The following is a 21,697-nucleotide window of genomic DNA, read 5'->3' as shown; positions in this document are numbered from 1 at the left end:
AGTTTTAGCGTTATGTTAGATTGTTCAGACAATATTAACGATGTTAACCTGAGAAAGTCGCTTCATTGTTATAATTATATGCCACTGTGTGTGCTTATATTCCGTTGCCAAGTGTTATTTATTCAGTTTCAGTGCCATTTCTGCGCACCGGACATGTCAATTTATATTTCTATACCCGATACAACACCATTATCTATGTTGGCTGATTTCTGCCATTTCGTGTTGGCGGGGTGAAAACACGACACGAAAACACGAAAACTCGACAAAATACCTAATTTGTCGAGTTTTCGTGTTTTCGTATTTTAGTGGTGGCGGGGCGAAAACACAAAAACACGACACATTTTACGCAAAAACTCGACGTTTAGAGGGCACCGACACGACAAATTTATCTGTCGAGTGTTCTTGTTGGCGGTATAAATATGTCGTATTAGCGCCTTTTATTTGTCGTGTTTTCGAGTTTTCGCCCTGCCGACACGACAACACGACAACTCCCACACGAAAACACGGCAACTCGACAAATTAGGTATTTGTCGAGTTTTCGTGTTGTCGTGTTTTCGCCCCACCGACACGACAACACAAAACATGAAAACACGACAAATACTTTTCAGACATTTCTTATAAAACCTAGTTATTCTGAAGCCAGTGGCAGTAAAGTTGCATTAGGAGATTTGAGATTACAAACCAATACTATAATATGTCAGATGCCAGTTATAAAATGAGCTTCCTCGTTAATAAAGGTTTTTATTTTACTTTTATGATATTGTTCTTATAAACTTTATTAAACGTATGACAGAGCTCAACCTTATCATAGAATTCTTCTTCGCTGGGTACACATATATGTACAATAAATTTATTGTAATTCTGTATTGCCGTTGTGGAATTGATATCAGGTATATCAAATATTTGTCCTGCAATTTTATAATAATGTTGATATCCTCCATATGTGTATTTATTAGCTAACAGCTAACTCTCCATTTTCGTACTTGCAATATATTCACTGTAATACTTCGTGGAGTCATCAAAATTAAAACAAAAAAAATAAAGAAAAAAAAAACTGTCAAAAACACAGACTCGATAGATTTGGTCATTATAAAAAGTGTTATGTTCTTATTATTCTATAAGAAATTTCTTTGATACATTATGAGAAAATACATAAAATGTAGGTGAGGAATAAAAAGGTAAAAGTAATTAGTCTGATATTCAATGTTCGTCTTTCAAATATTTTTAATGTAACAAAATGGTATTCGGCCGAAACATACATAGAATATAAGTCAGTTTTTATTCTAAAACTTATATTTACCAGCTGTATTTTGTATATTTTTGCATGCAGTTATGTTATGTTCAGTTCAGTAATTGTTGTGCGCATGTCTAACGGAAGACGCCAAAACGAAAAAAACGACTAATAAGATATTTAACGTGTTTTCGTGTTTCCTGTAGGCGGGGCGAAAACATGACAACACGAAAACTCGACAAATACCTAATTTGTCGTGTTTTTGTGTCGGCGGGGCAAAAACACGACAGCACGACAAGTAAAGGGCGCCAGTACGACATATTCATACCCGTCAACACGAAAACTTGACAAACAAATATATCGTGTCGGCTCCCTCTAAACGTCTTGTTTTCGTGTAAAATTTGTCGTGTAAAATTTGCCCCGCCAACACGAAACACGAAACGGCAGAAATCAGCCACCATGATTATCAGCATAAAATAGTAAACAATATAATCAATAAAGTTAAAATACTTCGATTGCCATGACGTCATTTGCATACTACCGAATGCCTTGTTTAGCAACTATCCTTTAAATATATTGTAGGAATTTAGGAACTGCTTCACGTAACTTTTAGTTCTGCGATATTATAAACTGTATCACGTGCTGTAGGTGTTTTAATTAGTGTTATAATAATTAAAGTTATCATGCTTTTATCTAGTCAATTGTTATATTAGCGTCTCTATTTATTTACAAATACGGTATTGCGTTCATTAACAATACTTTTTATCTATTCACAGCACTTTATATTAAAACGTCTCGCTCAAAGGCTACATACCATAGTTTGCCTTTTCTGGATTGCAGGTGTGTCTATACAGCTTAAGAGCGGGCTTCTGCCTTCTTTTAATAAGTTGTAATATTTCAGCTTCTGCAGGCTGTGCACACATGCCTATGATAAAGTGCAAAATCACATTATAATATCAATTCATTTTGCATGCTTGTGGCTAAGAATCATATTTAAGTCATTATTGCATATTCGGAGCTGTAGATATATTATTATAAACTGCATATTAAGAAATGCTTATACATTTTGATTATTGTTTACTCGCTGCTAACGATACATCATTCACTATTGCACACTTAGGAAACATTATTATTGCCAAACACATATTGTTTTCACCCTTTGGTTCAATTCAATTCAATTCAAATTTATTCAGGCATATGATCATAAAACATGATATAAAACTAATGCAATAAAAAGCATGTATACAATAGATAATATAGACTAAAATGAGTTGATTATAATGTTATAAACATCTTAAAATAAATGTGATAAGTAATACATGAAGGAGTACGTCAATTATACTTTATGATTTATTAAATAGAATAAAGATATGATCTTAATACCTGGGATGACCCATCAAAGTAAAACAATCACTTATTTCCAATGGGGTTCATGATTTCTTTATATGATTACTTTAAGTATAAGAAAATTAAAGATATCATTAATTCATACTCTGGGCTAAAGATCACGCACTCTGAGGTAAGATACATAATTCATCATTGAGCACTCTTGGCTAAAGACGCACTATTTTCATTATTATGCACTCTGGGCTACAGATACACAATTGTACACAATTCATCCTTGCAAGCTCTTAGATCTATATTGTGCACTCAGGGCCAAAGATACATAATTCATCATTGTGCACTCTGGGCTCAGTATACATATTACAGGTTTGCGCAACCTGGACTAAAGATATAATCTTCATTACCACTTCCTCTGGATAAAAGATACATATTTCGTTATTTGACACTTTGGGCTTAAGATACATTATTTTTTATTGCGCACTCCATGCTAAAGATGCATAATTCATTATGCATAAGCTCCTCTGAAGAAGTATTGTCAACTGTTTATTGATTATAATCTATGTAGAGGGTAGACCTTAGTTTCGTTTGAAATGACTATTAGTTCATATTCATGAAATGGAGGTTTCGTTTGTAATGACTATTAGTTCATATTCATGAAATGGAGTACATGACACCCCTACATGTAAACCGAAATAGGTTGGTAGTTTATAACGTAATCATTTTTATTTCAGAATGGCAGACGAGGTAACTATAGAGAAAGATTGTAGAATATCTACATTGCTCATTCCTGTTTATTCAAACAGTGAACATATTTTAGACTGTAGGGCAGATAAGGTCTCTTATTAACTATGGTGGGCAAGTCTCTTGCAATGAATAGAGACTATTACATGAATGTCTTTACATAATGTATTTATTAAACGAGTTTAAGAAGTCAAATGCGATATTCTGCCGATTTTTTTTTTTTAGATTTTATTCAACAAGATTAATAACACGGGTTGTAAGCACTGGCTTATACCTGTTCTCTATTTTGGAGGCGAATTGAAAAAGAGCCAGTAGCGCTAATGAATGGAACCATACGAGAAATATAAAGAAAGAACACGAGTTGGTATTTTACTTTACTTATACTTAAGACCTTTTTTCGTCAAACGGGCAATGTAGTTCCACTCAGAAATTGTTTTACTTTTTATGTATGCAGGTCGATTTGTAGAGGGAAAGTTTTTCTTTACGTAAAGACTTAAACCCAAAGTGTTTGTATATTTCGCCCTAATTTACGCATATCAATGATGATCAAAATAATCAAAAGGACATCGCTGAATAGATGTTCTTAGTACTGTAAAACCTATGTGATTTGTTGATGGATATCATCTGTGTATGTGCATGTTTGGCCAAGAGGAGGCAAAGAACCCACTCTCTTTATTAGCGCCACTTGTGAAGCGATGACTCCTACTCTTGGTCAAAAAATGATCACAGACGGATGAAACCCGTCAACAAATTACATAGGCCATACATTATTAAGACCGGTATGGTGACTTTGAAGTTTTTCACTGTGTATATTAGGGCGAAATATATAGGGAAATGTTCACCTTTGAGTTTGAACTGGTCCTATTTCAAAACTTTCAAAACTCCTCACGTCAGAAAATCTTTCGCTCAACACATCGACATGAATATATTAAAAGTAAGACCATTTCTGAGTGGTACTACATTGCCAGTTTGTTGATTTAAGGTCTTAGATTTGTTACAGAAAGTTTTAAAATACACTCACCCTCTTTCCTTGTTTACATTTCTTGTATAGTTCCGGGTATTAGCGCCGCTTCGTAAGCATCACAGGCCCTTTTTTCTAATCACCTCCGAAGAAGAGTAGGAGCCAGTGTTTACATGCCGTGCATAAATTCAACAAGGAAAAACATAAAGATAATACTATTTCATCACATGTTAGCTTATCCTGCAAAAACAAACATTTCTTTTTCCTTTACCTATAATATTCGACCATCGTCTTGTACACTTACAACGTATCACGTCAAATGTTATTACGCTAGTATTATACCAAATTTGTGTAACGGCCTTTTTCACTCCCGCGACGTCAAACATGTGATAAAATGCGATATACTTACTTTGTAAACACTGGCATTGTTTATTATCTTTGTCGCATTCATATGAAACGCTCTGACCTCTGTTTGGACCGGTTCCATAAAACTGTGTGCAATGCTGATCTATAGAAAGGATAATATTTATTCGTGAACATATTTGGAAATTTGGGCTATTCTTTGAATAAAATCGATTTCACTTTGCCCAATGACATAGATATAAGTTTTATATAATCGCGCCAAAACCTTACAATTTTTTTTCCAGACACAGTTATTCCTGACCAATGTTTGTGTTGTCTGTCTACAAATTTACCTAATTTGCATATCAACAAATGTGCTGGAAATAGCCCCTTTACCTGGTAGAACTGCAGTTACAGAATATTTGTGATAGAAATGCAGTTCAAAAACAAATGCCAAACACCATTTCCTCAATTTAATCCGTCAAAACAACATAACTTGTGGCAATTGCCAAAAAATCCTGCCTTTACCACACATAGCTCAAAAAACCTTTTTTTCGTGAAATTAAATGTGATCTTCAGGTTTGTGTTCTTTTTTTGTGGTTGTTGAAAACTAAGCTTCAGACATATATGGATAATGGTCATTGTAAATTGTCTCTTGGATATATTTAGGTCGAGAACCTCACTTCGGGTCTCCCACCGCACAAACGTGACTTCGAGCCTTGCCAAAGATCGGTTTTATCTCACGTGAGGAAGCTATCTCCCTTGCATGCCGTCGGTCGATGGTTCTATCAAGGTATCTTCCAACACCGGAGGGACACCTTGGAATTTTCTTCACTGTAAAAGCGAAGAGTATCCTTGATTTTGCTGAAGTTGTGCGACTAACAACTAAACAAAACTAACAGATTCAGAATATACCTGGATGATAGTAGTCGTAGACCTTAACAGATGATGGTTGTCTCGAATTTATGTTACCTTCAAACATGTCTTTCAGACGGAATATGAACTTTGTTTCGTTTGATGTGACCTAAAAGGATACAGATAATTATATAAGAGTGTAATGGAGACCTAAATGCCCTCACCTGGAAACACAGACAAAAAGTTTATTGAAGATCAAGTAAAAATGTGAGTCCTATTCATGGTTTGACCTAGTAACCTATTGTCTTTACATAAAAGTGCAACGACAGATTTCATAAATGCGAACATTTTGTCCAGAGTTATTAAAGTCAGGAAGAGAATATCTTCTAGTGAGACAATAAGATTTTTTCTAAGATTTGCCCCCTGATCAATGTTTTAACCTGGCCTATTCAACAAATAATTTTGCCAGGTTTCGTGTAGAGCAGGTAGAAAATAAGGGCCTCTTGACTATGAAAAAGGCAGGCCAAAATCAAAACATTTTCAATATATAGCTGTTATCTAATAATCGAATTCAAAAAGAAATTGTGTAAAATATGGCTCATACAAGAAACGTTTTATCAACCAGAGCCATATTTAACTTAAAACAAATGGCATTTTTCGATACAGAAATAGGTATGGGTCCCTATATCGCATCTCTTCTCTCAATGTCCTCTATCATTGGATGAAATGTCAACTTAATCCTGTAAGCAATTTTTTCAATTCTGTATGTCAGACACACATAAAACAACTTCATTCAATAATGGGAGATCATCTAAAAGGTAATTCTGAGAATGTGTCTATAGTTAAAAGAGAAAATGTGGTCTCTGCTGTATTAACTAACAATCTTCCCCTTTGATTAGGCCAGACCGTTTTGACCAAAGACAACCCAGGTTTTAGCTTTCAAACTAAAATTTTATAAAGACAGCTTTATTACATTATTTTATAATTATCCGGTATGAAATGTAGATTCAAAAGTGTTAACAATGTTTTTTTTCTATATCTTGACCTAGTGACCTAGTCAAATGAAGCCAGATGGCTTAGTTTGGATCTCGTCAGAGATTATAATGAGGCAAATAAAGTGACTAATTTTCATTAAGATTTGGAAAAATGTGACCTCTAGTTGTAATTAGTATAAAGACTGTGGACAACGGACGATTAACGACGGACTATGCACCTATACATATTTTTGGCCCAGAACAGTTGATGAAATATGTGTAAGTAACGCTGTACTCGTATGTCAGTTTTTCATGTTTTAGTATGTATCATATCATCATTAATTAAATGTTAAATCTAGATGGAATGTATTAACACTGAGATTGCATTCAGAAAAATAATCAATTTCTAGAACTAATCTAAGTTTGACACCTAGGAAGGTTTTCAAAACGACACTTTGTCGAATACGTATTGACACTGGCAGCTTCGGTTCGATAACGTATCTCCGTTTGTGATTTCAACATTCGGCATTATTCGATTTCGGTGGAGCTGAAATATACTGAAGAAATAACATACGAGATTATATTATCGAACATAAGCTGCCGATTGTCGGTACGAAGCTGCGCAGCCAAGTTAATCTTCAATTCACAAATCACAAACCTCGTCTAAATAAAACACCACAAAGCCTCTGCCATTGGATGGCATTTCATATCTTGCAATGTTTGGATTGTCTGCCACAAGCTGAAATAAGAACAACTGTGTCCAATATACATTTACAAGTAAATGTTAGTTTTGTTCTGATATATATCTTTATTCAGATACAGTACTGATAAGAGTCTATTTTGATATTTTGATTTTGGAAATTTTATCATACAACAATTTCAAATGAGCCAAGATATGACCTGAGAGGTTTTAATATTCAATTACAGTACTATAATTAAGAAAAAAAAATAGTTTCTATACTGCAGTTCATTTGGAAGAGAAAATCCGTTTTGAAAGGAGTCATTTTCAGGGGCTATGGACACTACAGGGCTATGGACCGCAAATGTTAGCCCACAACCATTTAATGAGTATTATTTTGGAGCAAAATGTCTGATACGTTACAGCCTCTGTTAATATGAAAAAGAAAAAAGTAACTGCGTGATCATGATATACTACATTGTTGCTGATACTGTAGTTCTTTATTTTCATCATCTAGCTTTGGAACATTATCCTGCAGTATTTTCATATGACCCTAAATTTGAATTTAAAGTGGTTCTATCATTCATATACAGTATCATAATTGATAAATTGAATGCAGTTAATAAACAGCAGATTATTCAGAGGAGAAATTCTGTTTAAAAAATGGATCATTTTGGCTACAGACACTACAGGGGCTACGGACAGCAAATACTGGCCCGTACTTTTAAACTACAATCACTCTTGTGAAAACTTTCTGATATGTAATACCCTCTGTGTATATGTAAGGGTAGATAGTAAACATTAGATTATGTTATGACAGATGTGTGTTTATGCTTTAGTTAACATGGCAGTCTGAAAGACAGCTAAATCCCCCGCCACTGTTATGGATAGTGAAAGGGTAAACCTTTGACCTTTAGCTGTGACCTTGACCTTGAACTGATATGGCTGACACATGAATTCTGCACAACATCTTGATAAGGTGATTATATGACCCAAGTTTCATGAAAATCCTTCAGGGGGTTTAGGAGATACAGAGCTCAAACCTTTGACCTTGAGTTGTGTCCTTGACTTGAGTTGACATGGTTGACTCATAAGCTCTTGATGAGATGATCATTTGACCCAAGTTTGATGAAAATCCTTCAAGGGGTTTAAGAGATATAGAGTGGACACAAAATAGAAGGCTCAAACCTTTGACCCTAAGCTGTGACCTTGATCTTGAGCCAGCATGGCTGACTCGTAAGTTCTGCACATCAATTTGATAAGGTGATCATTTGACCCAAGTTTTATAAAATTCCTTGAAAAGGGTTTAGGAGATATAGAGCAGACATGAAATGGAAGACTAAAACCTTTGACCTTGAGTTCTGACCTTGGCCTTGAGCCGGCATGGCTGATGCATGAGTTTTGCACATCGCCTTGATGAGGTGATCATTTGACCCAAGATTTGATGAAAATCCTTCAAGGGGTTTAGGAGATATAGAGCGGACACAAAACGGAAGGTTCAAACCTTTGACCTTCAGTTGTGAATTTGACCTTGAGCTGGCATGACTGACTCATGGGTTCTGCAAATCGTCTTGATGAGGTGATCATTTGACCCAAGTTTGATGAAAATCCTTCAAGGGGTTTAAGAGATATAGAGCGGACACAAGATGGAAGGCTCAAACATTTGACCTTCAGTTGTGACCTTGACCCTGAGCTGGCATGGCTGACTCATTGGTTCTACACATGGCCTTGATGAGGTGATCATTTGACCCAAGTTATATAAAATTCCTTCAAGGGGTTTAGGAGATATAGAGCGGACACAAAATGGAAGGCTCAAACATTTGACCGTGAGTTGTGACCTTGGCCTTGAGCCGGCATGGCTGACGCATAAGTTTTGCACATCGCCTTGATGAGGTGATCATTTGACCCAAGTTATATAAAATTCCTTCAAGGGGTTTAGGAGATATAGAGCGGACACAAAATGGAAGGCTCAAACATTTGACCGTGAGTTGTGACCTTGGCCTTGAGCCGGCATGGCTGACGCATGAGTTTTGCACATCGCCTTGATGAGGTGATCATTTGACCCAAGATTTGATGAAAATCCTTCAAGGGGTTTAGGAGATATAGAGCGGACATAAAATGGAAGGTTCAAACCTTTGACCTTCAGTTGCGACTTTGACCTTGAGCTGGCATGACTGACTCATGGGTTCTGCACATCGTCTTGATGAGGTGATCATTTGACCCAAGTTTGATGAAAATCCTTCAAGGGGTTTAGGAGATATAGAGCGTACACAAAGTGGAAGGCTCAAATATTTGACCGTGAGTTGTGACCTTGGCCTTGAGCCGGCATGGCTGACTCATGGGTTCTGCATATCGTCTTCATGAGATGATCATTTGACCCAAGTTTCATGAAAATCCTTCAAGGGGATTAGGAGACATGCAGCGGACATGAAAGTGTTACGGACAGACGGACGGAAGGATGAAAGGACAGAAGGACGGACGGAGACCATTTCTATAACCACCCGCCACTTGTGGCGGGGGATAAAAAATAGGGACTACGGAAACTACAAACAAGAGATCACAGAGTGATCTTGGCGCCCACCATTGAGCCATTTTTTAATGTTCCAAATTTCAAGACTAGATCAAGGTCAAAATCAAGGTTAAAGTTCATTTCGGTACACAAAACTGTGCATGTGGTCCATGCATGTGGTCCAAATTTGAAGCTGTAGCTTGACAAATGTGAAAGTAGGTCACTAGATCAATTTAACGGTCAAAATTCATTTCGGTACACAAAACTATACATGTGCTTCAAATCTGAAGGCTGTAGCTTGAGAAATATGAAAGTAAGTACTAGGTAAAAATCAAGGTCAAATTTCAATTCAGAACACAAAACTATGCATGTGGTCCAAATTTGAAGCCTGTAGCTTGAGAAATGTGAAAGTAGGTCACTAGGTCAAAATCAAGGTCCAATTTCATTCCAGAACACAAAACTATGCATGTGGTCCAAATTTGAAGCCTGTATCTTCAAAAATGTGAAAGTAGGTCACTGGGTCAATGTCAAGGTCAAAGTGTATTTCTGTACACATACCTATGCATCTGGTCCAAATTTGAAGGCTGTAGCTACAGAAATGTGAAAGTAGGTCACCAGGTCAATCTCAAGGTCAAAGTTCATTTCGGTACACAAAAATATGCTTGTGGTCCAAATTTGAAGGCTGTAGCTTGAGAAAGGTGAAAGTAGGTCATTAGGTCAAAATCAAGGTCAAATTTCATTTTGGAACACAACACTATGCATGTGGTCCAAATTAAATGTGAAAGTAGGTCACTAGGTCAATGTCAAGGTCAAAGTTTATTTCGGTACACAAACTTATGCATTTGAAGGCTGTAGCTAAAGAAATGTGAAAGTAGGTCACTAGGTCAAGATCAAGGACAAGTCATGTCAAGGTTCATCTAGCCGCTTAAAACTATACATAAGGTCCAAATCTGAATGTTGTAGGTTATGACAAGAACATTTTTAAAGTTTTTCCCTATATAAGTCTATATAATTAAACCATGTGACCCCCGAGGCGGGCCATATTTGACCCTAGGGAAATAATTTGGACAATCTTGGTAGAGGACCACTAGATAATGCTACATACCAAATAACAAGAGTGGTTTTGGACAAGAATATTTTAAAAGTTTTCCCTTATATAAATCTATGTAAATTATAACAAGAGATCACAGAGTGATCTTGGCGCCAACCAATGTGCCATTTTTGAGTGTTCCAAATTTCAAGACTTATTGACTAGCTCAAGGTCAACTTTTCATTTCCGTAAACAACACTGTGCATGAAAGTAGGTCACTGGGTCAATGTCAAGGTCAAAGTGTATTTCGGTACACAAAACTATGCAAGTGGTCCAAATTTGAAGGCTGTAGCTTGAGAAATGTGAAAGTAGGTCACTAGGTCAATCTTAAGGTCAAAGTTTATTTCGGTACACAAAACTACGCAAGTGGTCCAAATTTGAAGGCTGTAGCTTAAGAAATGTGAAAGTAGGTAACTAGGTCAAAATCAAGTTCATATTTCACTTCAGAACACAAATCTATGCATGTGGTCCAAATTTGAAGCCTGTACCTTCAAAAATGTGAAAGTAGGTCACTAGGTCAATGTCAAGGTGAAAGTTTGTTCGGAACACAAAACTATGCATGTGGTCCAAATTGGAAGGCTGTAGCTTGAGAAATGTGAAAGTAGGTCACTAGGTCAAAATCAAGATCAAATTACATTTCGGAACACGAAACTATGCATGTGGTCCAAATGTGAAGCCGTACAGAAATGTGAAAGTAGGTCACTAGGTCAATGTCAAGGTCAACTCATGTCAAGGTTAATCTTGCCACTCAAAACCATACATGTGGTCCAAAATGAATGTTGTAGGTTATTGACAAGAAGATTTTAAAAGCTTTTCCCTGTATAAGTCTATATGAACCATGTGACCCCCAGGGCGGGGCCATATTTGACCCTAGGGGAATAATTTCAATAATCTTTGTAGAGAACCACTAGATGATGTCACATACAAAATATCAAAGCCCTAGGCCCTGTGGTTTTGGACGAAAGTTTTTTCAATTTTTCCCCTATATAAGTCTATATAAACAATGTGACCCACGGGGTGGGGCCATATTTGACCCTGGTGGGATAACTTGAATAAACTTGGTAGAGAATCACTAGATGATGCTTCATTACAAATATCAAAGCCCTAGGCTTTGTGGTTTGGACAAGAAGATTTTCAAGCCAAGTTTTCCCTATATAAGTCTATGTAAACCATGTGACCCCTGAGGCGGGGCCATACTTGACCCCAGGGAAATAATCTGAACAATCTTGGTAGAGGACCACTAAATGATGCTACGGACCGAAGGACGACGGACCACGGACGCAGAGTGATTTGAATAGCCCACCATCTGAGGATGGTGCGCTAAAAATAAACAAAGGGTCATAACCCCCTAAAAAATTGTTTCACCAGTCTGTTTTTCAGGGGGACACAACTTGGGTACCAATACATCATTCTAACAAAGTTTGGTCAAAATCCCCCCAGTAGTTTCTGAGGAGATGCGATAACGAGAAATTGTTAACGGACGGAGGTACGACGGACCACGGACGCAGAGTGATTTGAATAGCCCACCATCCGATGATGGTAGGCTAAAAATGGTCACTCTCCAACACGGCAGGTTTTCAACATACTCATAGAGTTCATATGCCGACTTTGAAACATTCAACAATAGCTTGTGTACATAATCACTACAGTAATTAAAGTATAATTTGTAACATTTTAGTTGAAAATTAAATGACCTATGTAACACAACACTGAAAAAGATAAAAACATAACGCAGGTATATACTCACATTTTCCACTACAACTTTTATATTAAGTAGCTCTTTAGTGTCATACCTACTTAATCACATACTTTACTCTAAACAGCTGATCGCAAGTATTGTCATGCTGCCGTTTGACTGAGGCCCGATAAAGGTAGCCGAATTCAGAGCTCTATGCATAGACCTAGATACTCATTGAAAATCCCTGCTTGATCTTGTCTCAGCCGATAAGTAAACCCAGTATTAATATGAAATGCTACGTGTTTTAAACAATACGGCATTTAATAGTGATAGCAGCAAACGGATTATGCAAGTATATATATTTAGTAAGGTTAGAATTGTTTTTTCTTGAATTCAGTCAATATGGTACGAAAAAATATTTAGTGACAAATGAGTTTAATAGTACATCTGTAAAGAAATGTAGCTATTTTATACCTTCTCTAAATCGTCCTGGACAATTTCCACACCAGTCTCTAGTCCAAAATTAACAATGGACATGCCATGCACTTTCTCATTTTTAGAACTGCAAATATACGAAATATCTCCATGTTCATTTTTATATCCCAAAGTGTCTACCTTATTAAAAATATTATAAATTTATAACCGTGCCACTCATTAACTCGAATAATGTCTTACTATGCCATGAGGTGCAGTGCCAACATTGGAATGCTGAAATTCATTCCATCTGACAGAAATACGGACACTTTCCTTTGTATCCTTGTGAATATCCGCAAGGGAATGAAGCATAATATGAAATGTTTCTGACACTTTATTTCCCTTGATAAAAGCTCGTAATTTCGTCAAATTCATCTTTGCGGCTGTAGCGGTAATCTACTCTTAAGTTGTCCCTTAAGTTTCTCTTTTAAGTTGTGTTTCTGGTTCTCGGAACCTAAATGTCGGGACTGACATCAATACTAAAGGCACGTTTTGTTTCAATGACTGTATTACAACAATTCCAATGCAAATACAAACAAGTACACAGGAAGTACGTCAAACGTGACGTCGCTGTAAAAGGCACCAAAGGATAAACGTCGATAACCTTAAATAGATGTGTGCTAAATATAACAGAAATACTGAAAAATACTGAAGAAATATTACGCATATTTTTATTGTATTTGTTTTAAAATGTAGCGAATTATTTTCTGTACTTTCACTGCAGTTAGACATATTGTCTATATTTTCACTGAATTTCCTGAAATATTTTAGTTTTTTGTTGTTGTTTTTTTTTTTTTTTTTGGGGGGGGGGGGGGGGGGGGGGTTGGGGGGGGGGGCAGTGACTTTGGTATTAACTGAAGAGGTAAATGTAGTGGACATAACCTTTTCAATTCAGAATTTACAATGATCGCAACCTGCAACATTCTATCCGGTAAGTATATGAGTACACGGAATTATTCGATTTCAAACACAAAAGAGTTAAGCAACAACAATCTGTTCGCATCTGTGCAACTACACTTTGATGCTGTAAATGTAAAGTGTTCCGTTTATATCGTAAGTAAGCCTAAATTTCAGCTGTACAAATGTATTGTTGTTACTTACTCATTCTAAATGTAAACAAACCACGTTTCCAATTATTACTGTATATAATAAACAGAAAATAAGAGGTTTTATCATGGATAAAGTTTTGAGGTTAAGGATTTCATTTTCATCGAATGGTATGAAAATTAAATATTTCACGAGTGGCATAGCCACCGGTGAAATATTTTTTTTCCATACCATTCGATGAAATTGAACACCATATTCTTGAAAGAAAACCATTATAATACAGTTATATCAACCGTAAATCATATTTGACATTAAATGGAATAAATGCATCAAATATACACAGCGTAAGGAATATATTTATAAATCTTTATAATTTTTAATCGTACCTGACACTAAATCGGATACATTTTTTGGAACTGGTAGCTCTAACTTTCCTGTTTGCCTGTCTCCTCCGTCTTCCAAAGTTACTTTCAATTTTAGGTTCTGCCTCCGCAGGAGGATCAAAAAAGTCATAATCTGGTTCATCAGGTTCATCTTCACATTGACCGCACACATCACAGTTCCTGTGTCAAAAACAAGCGTTTATGTTGATTTTACCGGTAACACTTCTATTTAGATGTGTGTTGGAGCCTTTAGAAAGAAGGCTTCAAAACATTGTCCATTTTAAGTATAATGTCATCTTTGTTTTATTCAGTGAACTGAACTGCTTTTTACAGCTGTAACCTGAATGAACAAATTATATCACGAGATAATTTATTACTGAGTTTGAGAGATTTTGATATATTGTTAAATGTTCTTAAAGAGATGATGTTTTTGTACTTAATTCCTTTGTGCCATTAAAGTGTCAGCATTTACAAAAAGATACACTTTGAAAACATTCCATGTTTTGGTGTCATTATTACCGTTCATTTCCTAGATTAACATCAATTGGAGCATCATTACTCTCGCCGACATCAATAGCAGAAATTTCAAAAGGACACTCTTCCTCTTCACTAGCTGGTCTGTTATACCGCAAGTCAATTGTCATGATACCACTTCCCCGGCCGCTAACTTTCACAGTCAACTCATTATTTCCTTTCTCTACAGGTAACTGTACATACAGAAAATGAGAAAAGACAAGGCTAACTTATAACAGAAGTGGTAAATATACAAATTATATCGCTGTCAACTTATTTCAATAGACGAGGCAGGCATATATCTACATTTAGTTATATCGAAATAGATTGTCTCTTTTTCGAAGAGAACGCAGTCATTGTCGAAAATAATAAATCTAAAAACAAAGTATTAACAAAATAGTGGTATAATACAAAATTTAATGTATTTGTCACCTATTTATCAAATTTCACATGCAGGTTATAAGAGCTGTGTACATTTTGTCACACGTATACAATTGAAACTGAAAAGATGAGACAAAGATATACACAAATACTTTGTCGGTAATTTACAAAAGCTGTGTAGTCGTTTTAGTCACTTAAGCAAGAACAAATTAATGCCACTCATAACAGGCAATGACATCATTTATTCTGCCTTCATTAACAAAACATGACAAAAAGTAAAAACTCCACAAGATACATGTACATTGTGCTGTTCCTAATCAACAATCAAAAGAAGAAAAATACACGATTAGTTCCGCCAACTAGATAAGATTCCGCTTTCTGATATAGTGTCAAGTAGTTAGACCTTATTTAATAAAAACGAGCACAACCTGAAGGTGCTCATACCTGTATGTTTGAGCTTGACATGACGCAATACGCAAAAAGAGTTATGGTTCTATAACCTTTTAATCAATAGAGAGAGCATACATTTTCAAAGCTACATTATTGAAGAAAGGTAAATCTAAATAAAAATAAGTAACTAGTGGACATGAACAAAGTTTTAACCAAGAAATTCAAATTTTCTTAGTAACAAAAGGGCAATACTTCTGACAAAATGCAAACGAATAAACCAATGTACTAATATAATGATGATAAACAAGTGTGTTAAGTTTTGTTTATTTATTTATTTATTTGGATTTTACGGCGCTCCAACAAAGTATAGGTTATATGGCGCCAAACAGGACTACAAATTTTGGTTCCATATCTTATTTAAAGCTGTTGGTTTATAGTATTAAATAAAGTTGACCTAAACAACAAGGCGATGAATGCTCCCTGAAATTACTTAGCATAAGAGGCTCTTAAGTCACGGCAGCTGTGTAAAAGAGAAATATGGTCAGCAAGAGTTATGGTTCTTTAATACTGCGCTCCCTCTCACTGATCTCTATGAATATGAAGTATGGAATCAATACCTTACATAGTATTCGAGTTATGCCCGAAAAACGTTTTCTAAAAAGGGAAATAATTAAACAAGAGGGTCATGATGACCCTGGATCGCTAACCTGAGTAATATGAGCGACATGTTTCACATGTCAAACTGATGCTAAGATATTAAGAAAGTAGGTCAGTATGTCACATTTATGGTCACTGAAAGTCAGTTTTTAAGATCGGTATGCAAAATGTACATGTCATCCAAATTTCAAAACTATCTTAAAAAACAAGAAAGTAGGTCAGTAAGTCACATTCATGGTCATTGAAATTCAGTTTTAAGATAAGTCTGCAAAACTGTACATGTCATCCAAATTTCAAGGCTGTATCTTAAAAAAACAAGAAAGTAGGTCAGTTTGTCAAATTCATGGTCACTGAAAGTCGGTTTTAAGATCGATGTGCTAAACTGTACATGTCATCCAAATTTAAAGGCTGTTTCTTAAAAAACAAGAAAATAGGTCAGTAGGTCACATTCATGGTCACTGAAAGTCAGTTTTAAGATCGGCGTGCAAAACTGTACATGTCATCCAAATTTCAAGGCTGTATCTTAAAAAACAAGGAAGTATGTCAGTAGGTCACATTCCACATGACCCAGATTCGAACTTAACCTAAAGATCATCAAGGTTAACATTCTGACCAAGTTCCATGAAGATACAGTCATAAATGTGGCCTCTAGAGTATTAACAAGCTTTTCCTTTGATTTGACCTGGTGACAATTTTTGACCCCACCTGACCCAGGTTTGAACTTGACCTAAAGATTGTCAAGACTAACATTCTGACTAACCAAGTCTCATAGAGATATTGTCATGAATGTGGCCTATAGTGTGTTAACAAGCTCTTCCTTTGATTTGACTTGGTGACCTAGCTTTTGATCTCATTTGACCCAGATTGAAACTTAACTTAAAGATCATCAAGATTAACACTCTGACCAAGTTTCATTAAGATATGGTCATAAATGTGGCCTATAGAGTGTTAAGTAGCTTTTCCTTTGATTTGATCTGGTGACCTAGTTTTTGAACACACGTGACCAAGATTTCAACTTGACCTAAAGGTCATCAAGATGAACATTCTGACCAAGTTTCATTAAGATATGGTCATAAATGTGACCTCTAGAGTGTTAACTAGCTTTTCCTTTGATTTGAGATTGGGCCAAAATTGTGACCTCTAGAGTGTTAACAGTCAAATTGTTGACGACGGACTACTGACGGCGTCGACGAACAACGGACACAGGGCGGTCACAAAAGCTCATCTTGAGCACTTCGTGCTCAGGTGAGCTAAAATGGGACCACCTATCGTTATAGTATCTTGAAATTGTAACCTCTAAAGCGTTAACAAACTTTTCCTTTGGTCTGACCTGGTTACCTAGTTTTTGATCCCAGATAACCCAATATCAAACTTGTCCAAGATTTTATTGATCACAAAAGCTCACCTTTTAGCACTTCGTGCTCAGGTGAGTTAAAAAAACTACTAAACTTGAGTTGTAAGAACATACAAATTGGACATTCTGTCTGTTTTTGGCAATCAGGAAAGGAACATGACCCAGATTCAAACTTGACCTAAAGATATCAAGATTAACATTCTGACCAAGTTTCATGAAGATATAGTTATAAAAGTGGCCTGTAGTGTGTTAACTAGCTTTTCCTTTGATTTGATCTGGTGACCTAGTTTTTGTTTTTATCCTACCTAATCCAGATTTGAACTTGACCAAAAATCATCAAGATTAACATTCTGACCAAGTTTTATAGAGATATTATCATAAGTGTGGCCTCTAGAATGTTAAGAAGCTTTTCCTTTGATATGACCTGATGACCTAGTTCTTAACTCCACCTTACCCAGATTTAAATTGGACCTAAAGATCATTAACATTCTGACGAAGTTTCATAAGGACACGGTCATAAATCTGGCCTCTAGAGTGTTAACAAGCTTTTCATTTGATTTGATCTGGTGACCTAGTTTTTGATCCCAGATGACCCAATATCAAACTCGTTCAAGATTTTATTGAGGGTAACATTCTGACCAAGTGTCATCAAGACTGTGCCAAAATTGTGACCTCTAGAGTGTTAACAGTCAAATTGTTGACGACGGACGACGACGACGGACACAGGCGATCACAAAAGCTCGTCTTGAGCACTTCGTGCTCAGGTGAGCTAAAATGGGACCACCTATCGTTATGGTATCGCATCCCTCTCACTGAGCTCTATCATTGTATAAAGTTACAATTTTTACGTTTACGGGAGATCACTCCGTATCAAAGTGGCAGAGATGGCATGTTTGTAGTTGAACTCTGCCGCAGTTTCACTATCGAGAGAATTCAGGTTTATGACGTAAGCTATTTCCACAGAAGTCTTGCAACGGATTATACTGTCTAACAATACAGCTCAGAGCACCCCTTAAGAAAATATTATCTATTCCATTCGAAAACCTGTGGAATTTTTCATCCACCAATAATAATGTACAGTTTTAATCAGCTGTTAAATGACCTTCACCCCAGATATTTACAGGAAGTAAAGGTGAAATTAATACCGACCGGAAAAAAATATGTATGCAAGGTTAGGAAACTCCTGTTAATATCTATAAAATGTCCAATTCCACTATTTTCATAGTTTTGCTCACTTAAGCACGGACAATGTAAAACTACGTTAAGTAGACAAAATCATCGAAGTACTTTCAAACTCATTGTTGGGAATACTGACAGGGAACATTAATTTAACAACTAGACAGACAGAAAGAGAAAGTGTTTTCTGTCAACCAACTGAGCAGTGTCCTTTGTAATAAGCATGCAAGGATGTTTCATTCATTGTTAACAATTTCTGAATGAAAAACCATTTACTAGTATTAACACTTTTGTCTTCTAGGCACTGACACACTTGACACACGCTTTGTTAGCCTATCATTATTTAGAGTTATGGTCTCAATCTCGTGTGAACTATCTGAAGGAATATATTTTAAAAAGCTTTTGCAAGCTTCATTAAGCCAAGTGTTCTAAATCTTTGATTGACTAACACATCTCCGCTGCTTGCTGAAGATACATTTTTAAAAACTTTCACAATTAGATTTTTAAGTTTTTGGCTCATGAAAGCCATTCAATATCATATTGTTACAGTCAGGCCGTGGCTAGGAGGCGTGGGTGTTGCGCGAGAAACATCCAATATTACTAGTACCGAGTCTACTATCAATTTGCTTGTTCTGTTTCATGTCTGAAATGTTCTTCATTTATAATTCGATTATAAATCCCGTGTTCTACAGATATATGGCTTTCTCAACCGCCAGCACATAGTTTGTAGTACAGGTGAAGAGGAGTGAATATTGTGAATATACCCGTGCCCAGAGTGCCTATGAAGCAAAAATATTCTAGAAATAGTTAATCTTCAATTGAAAAAAATGTAATTTACTATACTAGAAATGCTCTCAAGTGCTTGACAAAGTTTATATAAAGTAAAATGTCTGTTACGTACGTGGTGTAGAACAGACATATACATAAGGACTTACGTTTTTAACAATCTTTTGAACTACAGCATTCTCCTTATTAACATCAAACTGACTTCCAGCCCAGCCTTCTGCTAACAATTCCACTGCGAGATCCACGTCAGGATCATAAGTTGCTATGCTGTATCGTGACAGCGCTTGAAGACCGACTACTGTATCCTGAAGTATAAACAAGTAAACACAATTAGCAGGATTAGGTTATTGTGTTGTATCGTAGGAGTGGTTGAATACTGACTTCTGAATCCTGAAGTATAAAACAGTAAACGTAATAATCAGGATTACGTTACTGTATTGTATCGTGGAAGTGGTGGAAGATCGACTACTGTATGATGAAGTATAAAACAAAAAAAAAACCACAATAATCTAACCACTTTATCCTAAAGTATAAAACAGTAAATACATTAAGCAGAATGAGATACTGTGTTTTATCGTGGACATTGGTTGAAGAGTAACCACTTTATCCTGAAGTATAAAACAGTAAATACATTAAGCAGAATGAGATACTGTGTTTTATCGTGGACATTGGTTGAAGAGTAACCACTTTATCCTGAAGTATAAAACAGTAAATACATTAAGCAGAATGAGATACTGTGTTTTATCGTGGACATTGGTTGAAGAGTAACCACTTTATCCTGAAGTATAAAACAGTAAACACATTTAGCAGAATAAGTTGCTATTATCTGTCGTGAAAAGGCTTCAGAATGACTACAGTATCGTAGTATAAAAAAGTAAACAAATTTTGCATGATCAGTTGCAGGGCCTGACTTCAGTAAACTTAGTTGCCATATTGTATCGTGAGAGGGCTTGAAGAACTACAACTGTCGATTGAAATGCAAAAGTTATTTACATTACTAACTAGTGACGTTGTGAGACACATTACAGCATACTTTGTTTTTAAATATTTCTGATCGTATATTCAGACACACAGAGTATCATATCTGTAGTTTATTTTCTGTATGTATATTTTAGTGTCATTCTGAGACACATTGTGAGTATATTATTGTATCTATTTTCGTCCGTAGTGCCGATTTGATTTACATGAGAGCATAATAGTTTTCTTTTTCTTAATGTATATTCCCGTTGCATTGTCGCTTTCGTTTGTCCGACCGAATGTCAAGCATTCTGCAAAACACTTTTGCGAAACCTACTGTTATGCATTGCGAACTTTCGAATATAATAGACGGGGTGATACTTTAAGCATCTCTCCTTGTTTTATTGTATATACGAAAACCAAAGCTGTCTGGGAAAGACTAAATCGTTGTTTATATAATCAATGGAAGGCAGTGTCCAAAAGCTTTTGAAAGATATTTAAAAACGTGAATGAACTGGAAAAACATTTGAGCCGTGCCATGAGAAAACCAACATAGTGGCTTTGCGACCAGCATGGATCCAGACCAGCCTGCGCATCCGCGCAGTCTGGTCAGGATCCATGCTGTTCGCTTTCAAAGCCTATTACAATTAGAGAAACGGTTAGTGAACAGCATGGATCCTGACCAGACTGCGCGGATGCGCAGGCTGGTCTGGATCCATGCTGGTCACATAGCCACTATGTTGGTTTTCTCATGGCGCGGCTCATTTCTTATTATTTACTTAAAAAACCCGTCGGTGTAGGTTATGTAATAGTTTTCGTCACAAATAATCAAAAAAGACCAAAACTATCCAATAAAGACAAAATCAGTGTGTATGTAAACAATGACAAGCAGTGAAAATGCACTTATTTTGAAACAAAAAACCGCGTGTTTTGCAAAAAAAATATTCCTCGTCTTGATTATAGTAAGAATTCTTGAGATGACAACTTCTTTCCAGAATTCTACAAATTGATTAGTAACAAATGTAGCCACCGTCAGTGCTTTGAGCGTTTTAAAAAAAATCATTTAACGCCACACCGACACAGTTATAGGTCATATGGTGACTTTCCAGCTTTTCATAGTAGAGGAAAACACAAAGTGCCCCTCCGGGGAAAAATGCATCACTCACAGGCAAAAG

The 21,697-nt window shown here is 36.1% G+C and overlaps 1 protein-coding gene across 2 annotated transcripts in view; it reads right to left on the bottom strand.

The window, feature by feature from the left end:
* LOC123525922 (venom factor-like) overlaps nucleotides 1–21,697 on the bottom strand; it is a 93,216-nt gene that overhangs the window by 12,693 nt on the left and 58,826 nt on the right. The window contains exons 31-38 of one of the 2 annotated variants that reach the window (XM_053537859.1): nucleotides 19,715–19,870; nucleotides 14,828–15,015; nucleotides 14,312–14,488; nucleotides 12,879–12,966; nucleotides 7,107–7,187; nucleotides 5,535–5,643; nucleotides 4,687–4,785; nucleotides 2,046–2,156 (exon numbers count right to left, since the gene is read on the bottom strand). In XM_053537859.1, coding sequence (XP_053393834.1) covers nucleotides 2,046–2,156; nucleotides 4,687–4,785; nucleotides 5,535–5,643; nucleotides 7,107–7,187; nucleotides 12,879–12,966; nucleotides 14,312–14,488; nucleotides 14,828–15,015; nucleotides 19,715–19,870 — 1,009 coding nt within the window. Of the gene's footprint in view, nucleotides 1–2,045; nucleotides 2,157–4,686; nucleotides 4,786–5,534; nucleotides 5,644–7,022; nucleotides 7,188–12,878; nucleotides 12,967–14,311; nucleotides 14,489–14,827; nucleotides 15,016–19,714; nucleotides 19,871–21,697 lie in introns of those variants that run through there. The other variant, XR_008370102.1, reaches the window with a different exon arrangement.

The sequence above is a fragment of the Mercenaria mercenaria genome, chromosome 3 (genome assembly GCF_021730395.1).
Source record: "Mercenaria mercenaria strain notata chromosome 3, MADL_Memer_1, whole genome shotgun sequence".
NCBI lineage: Eukaryota > Metazoa > Mollusca > Bivalvia > Venerida > Veneridae > Mercenaria > Mercenaria mercenaria.
The sequence above is the reverse complement of the archived record's forward strand: the minus strand, read 5'-3'. Positions and strand labels throughout refer to the sequence as shown.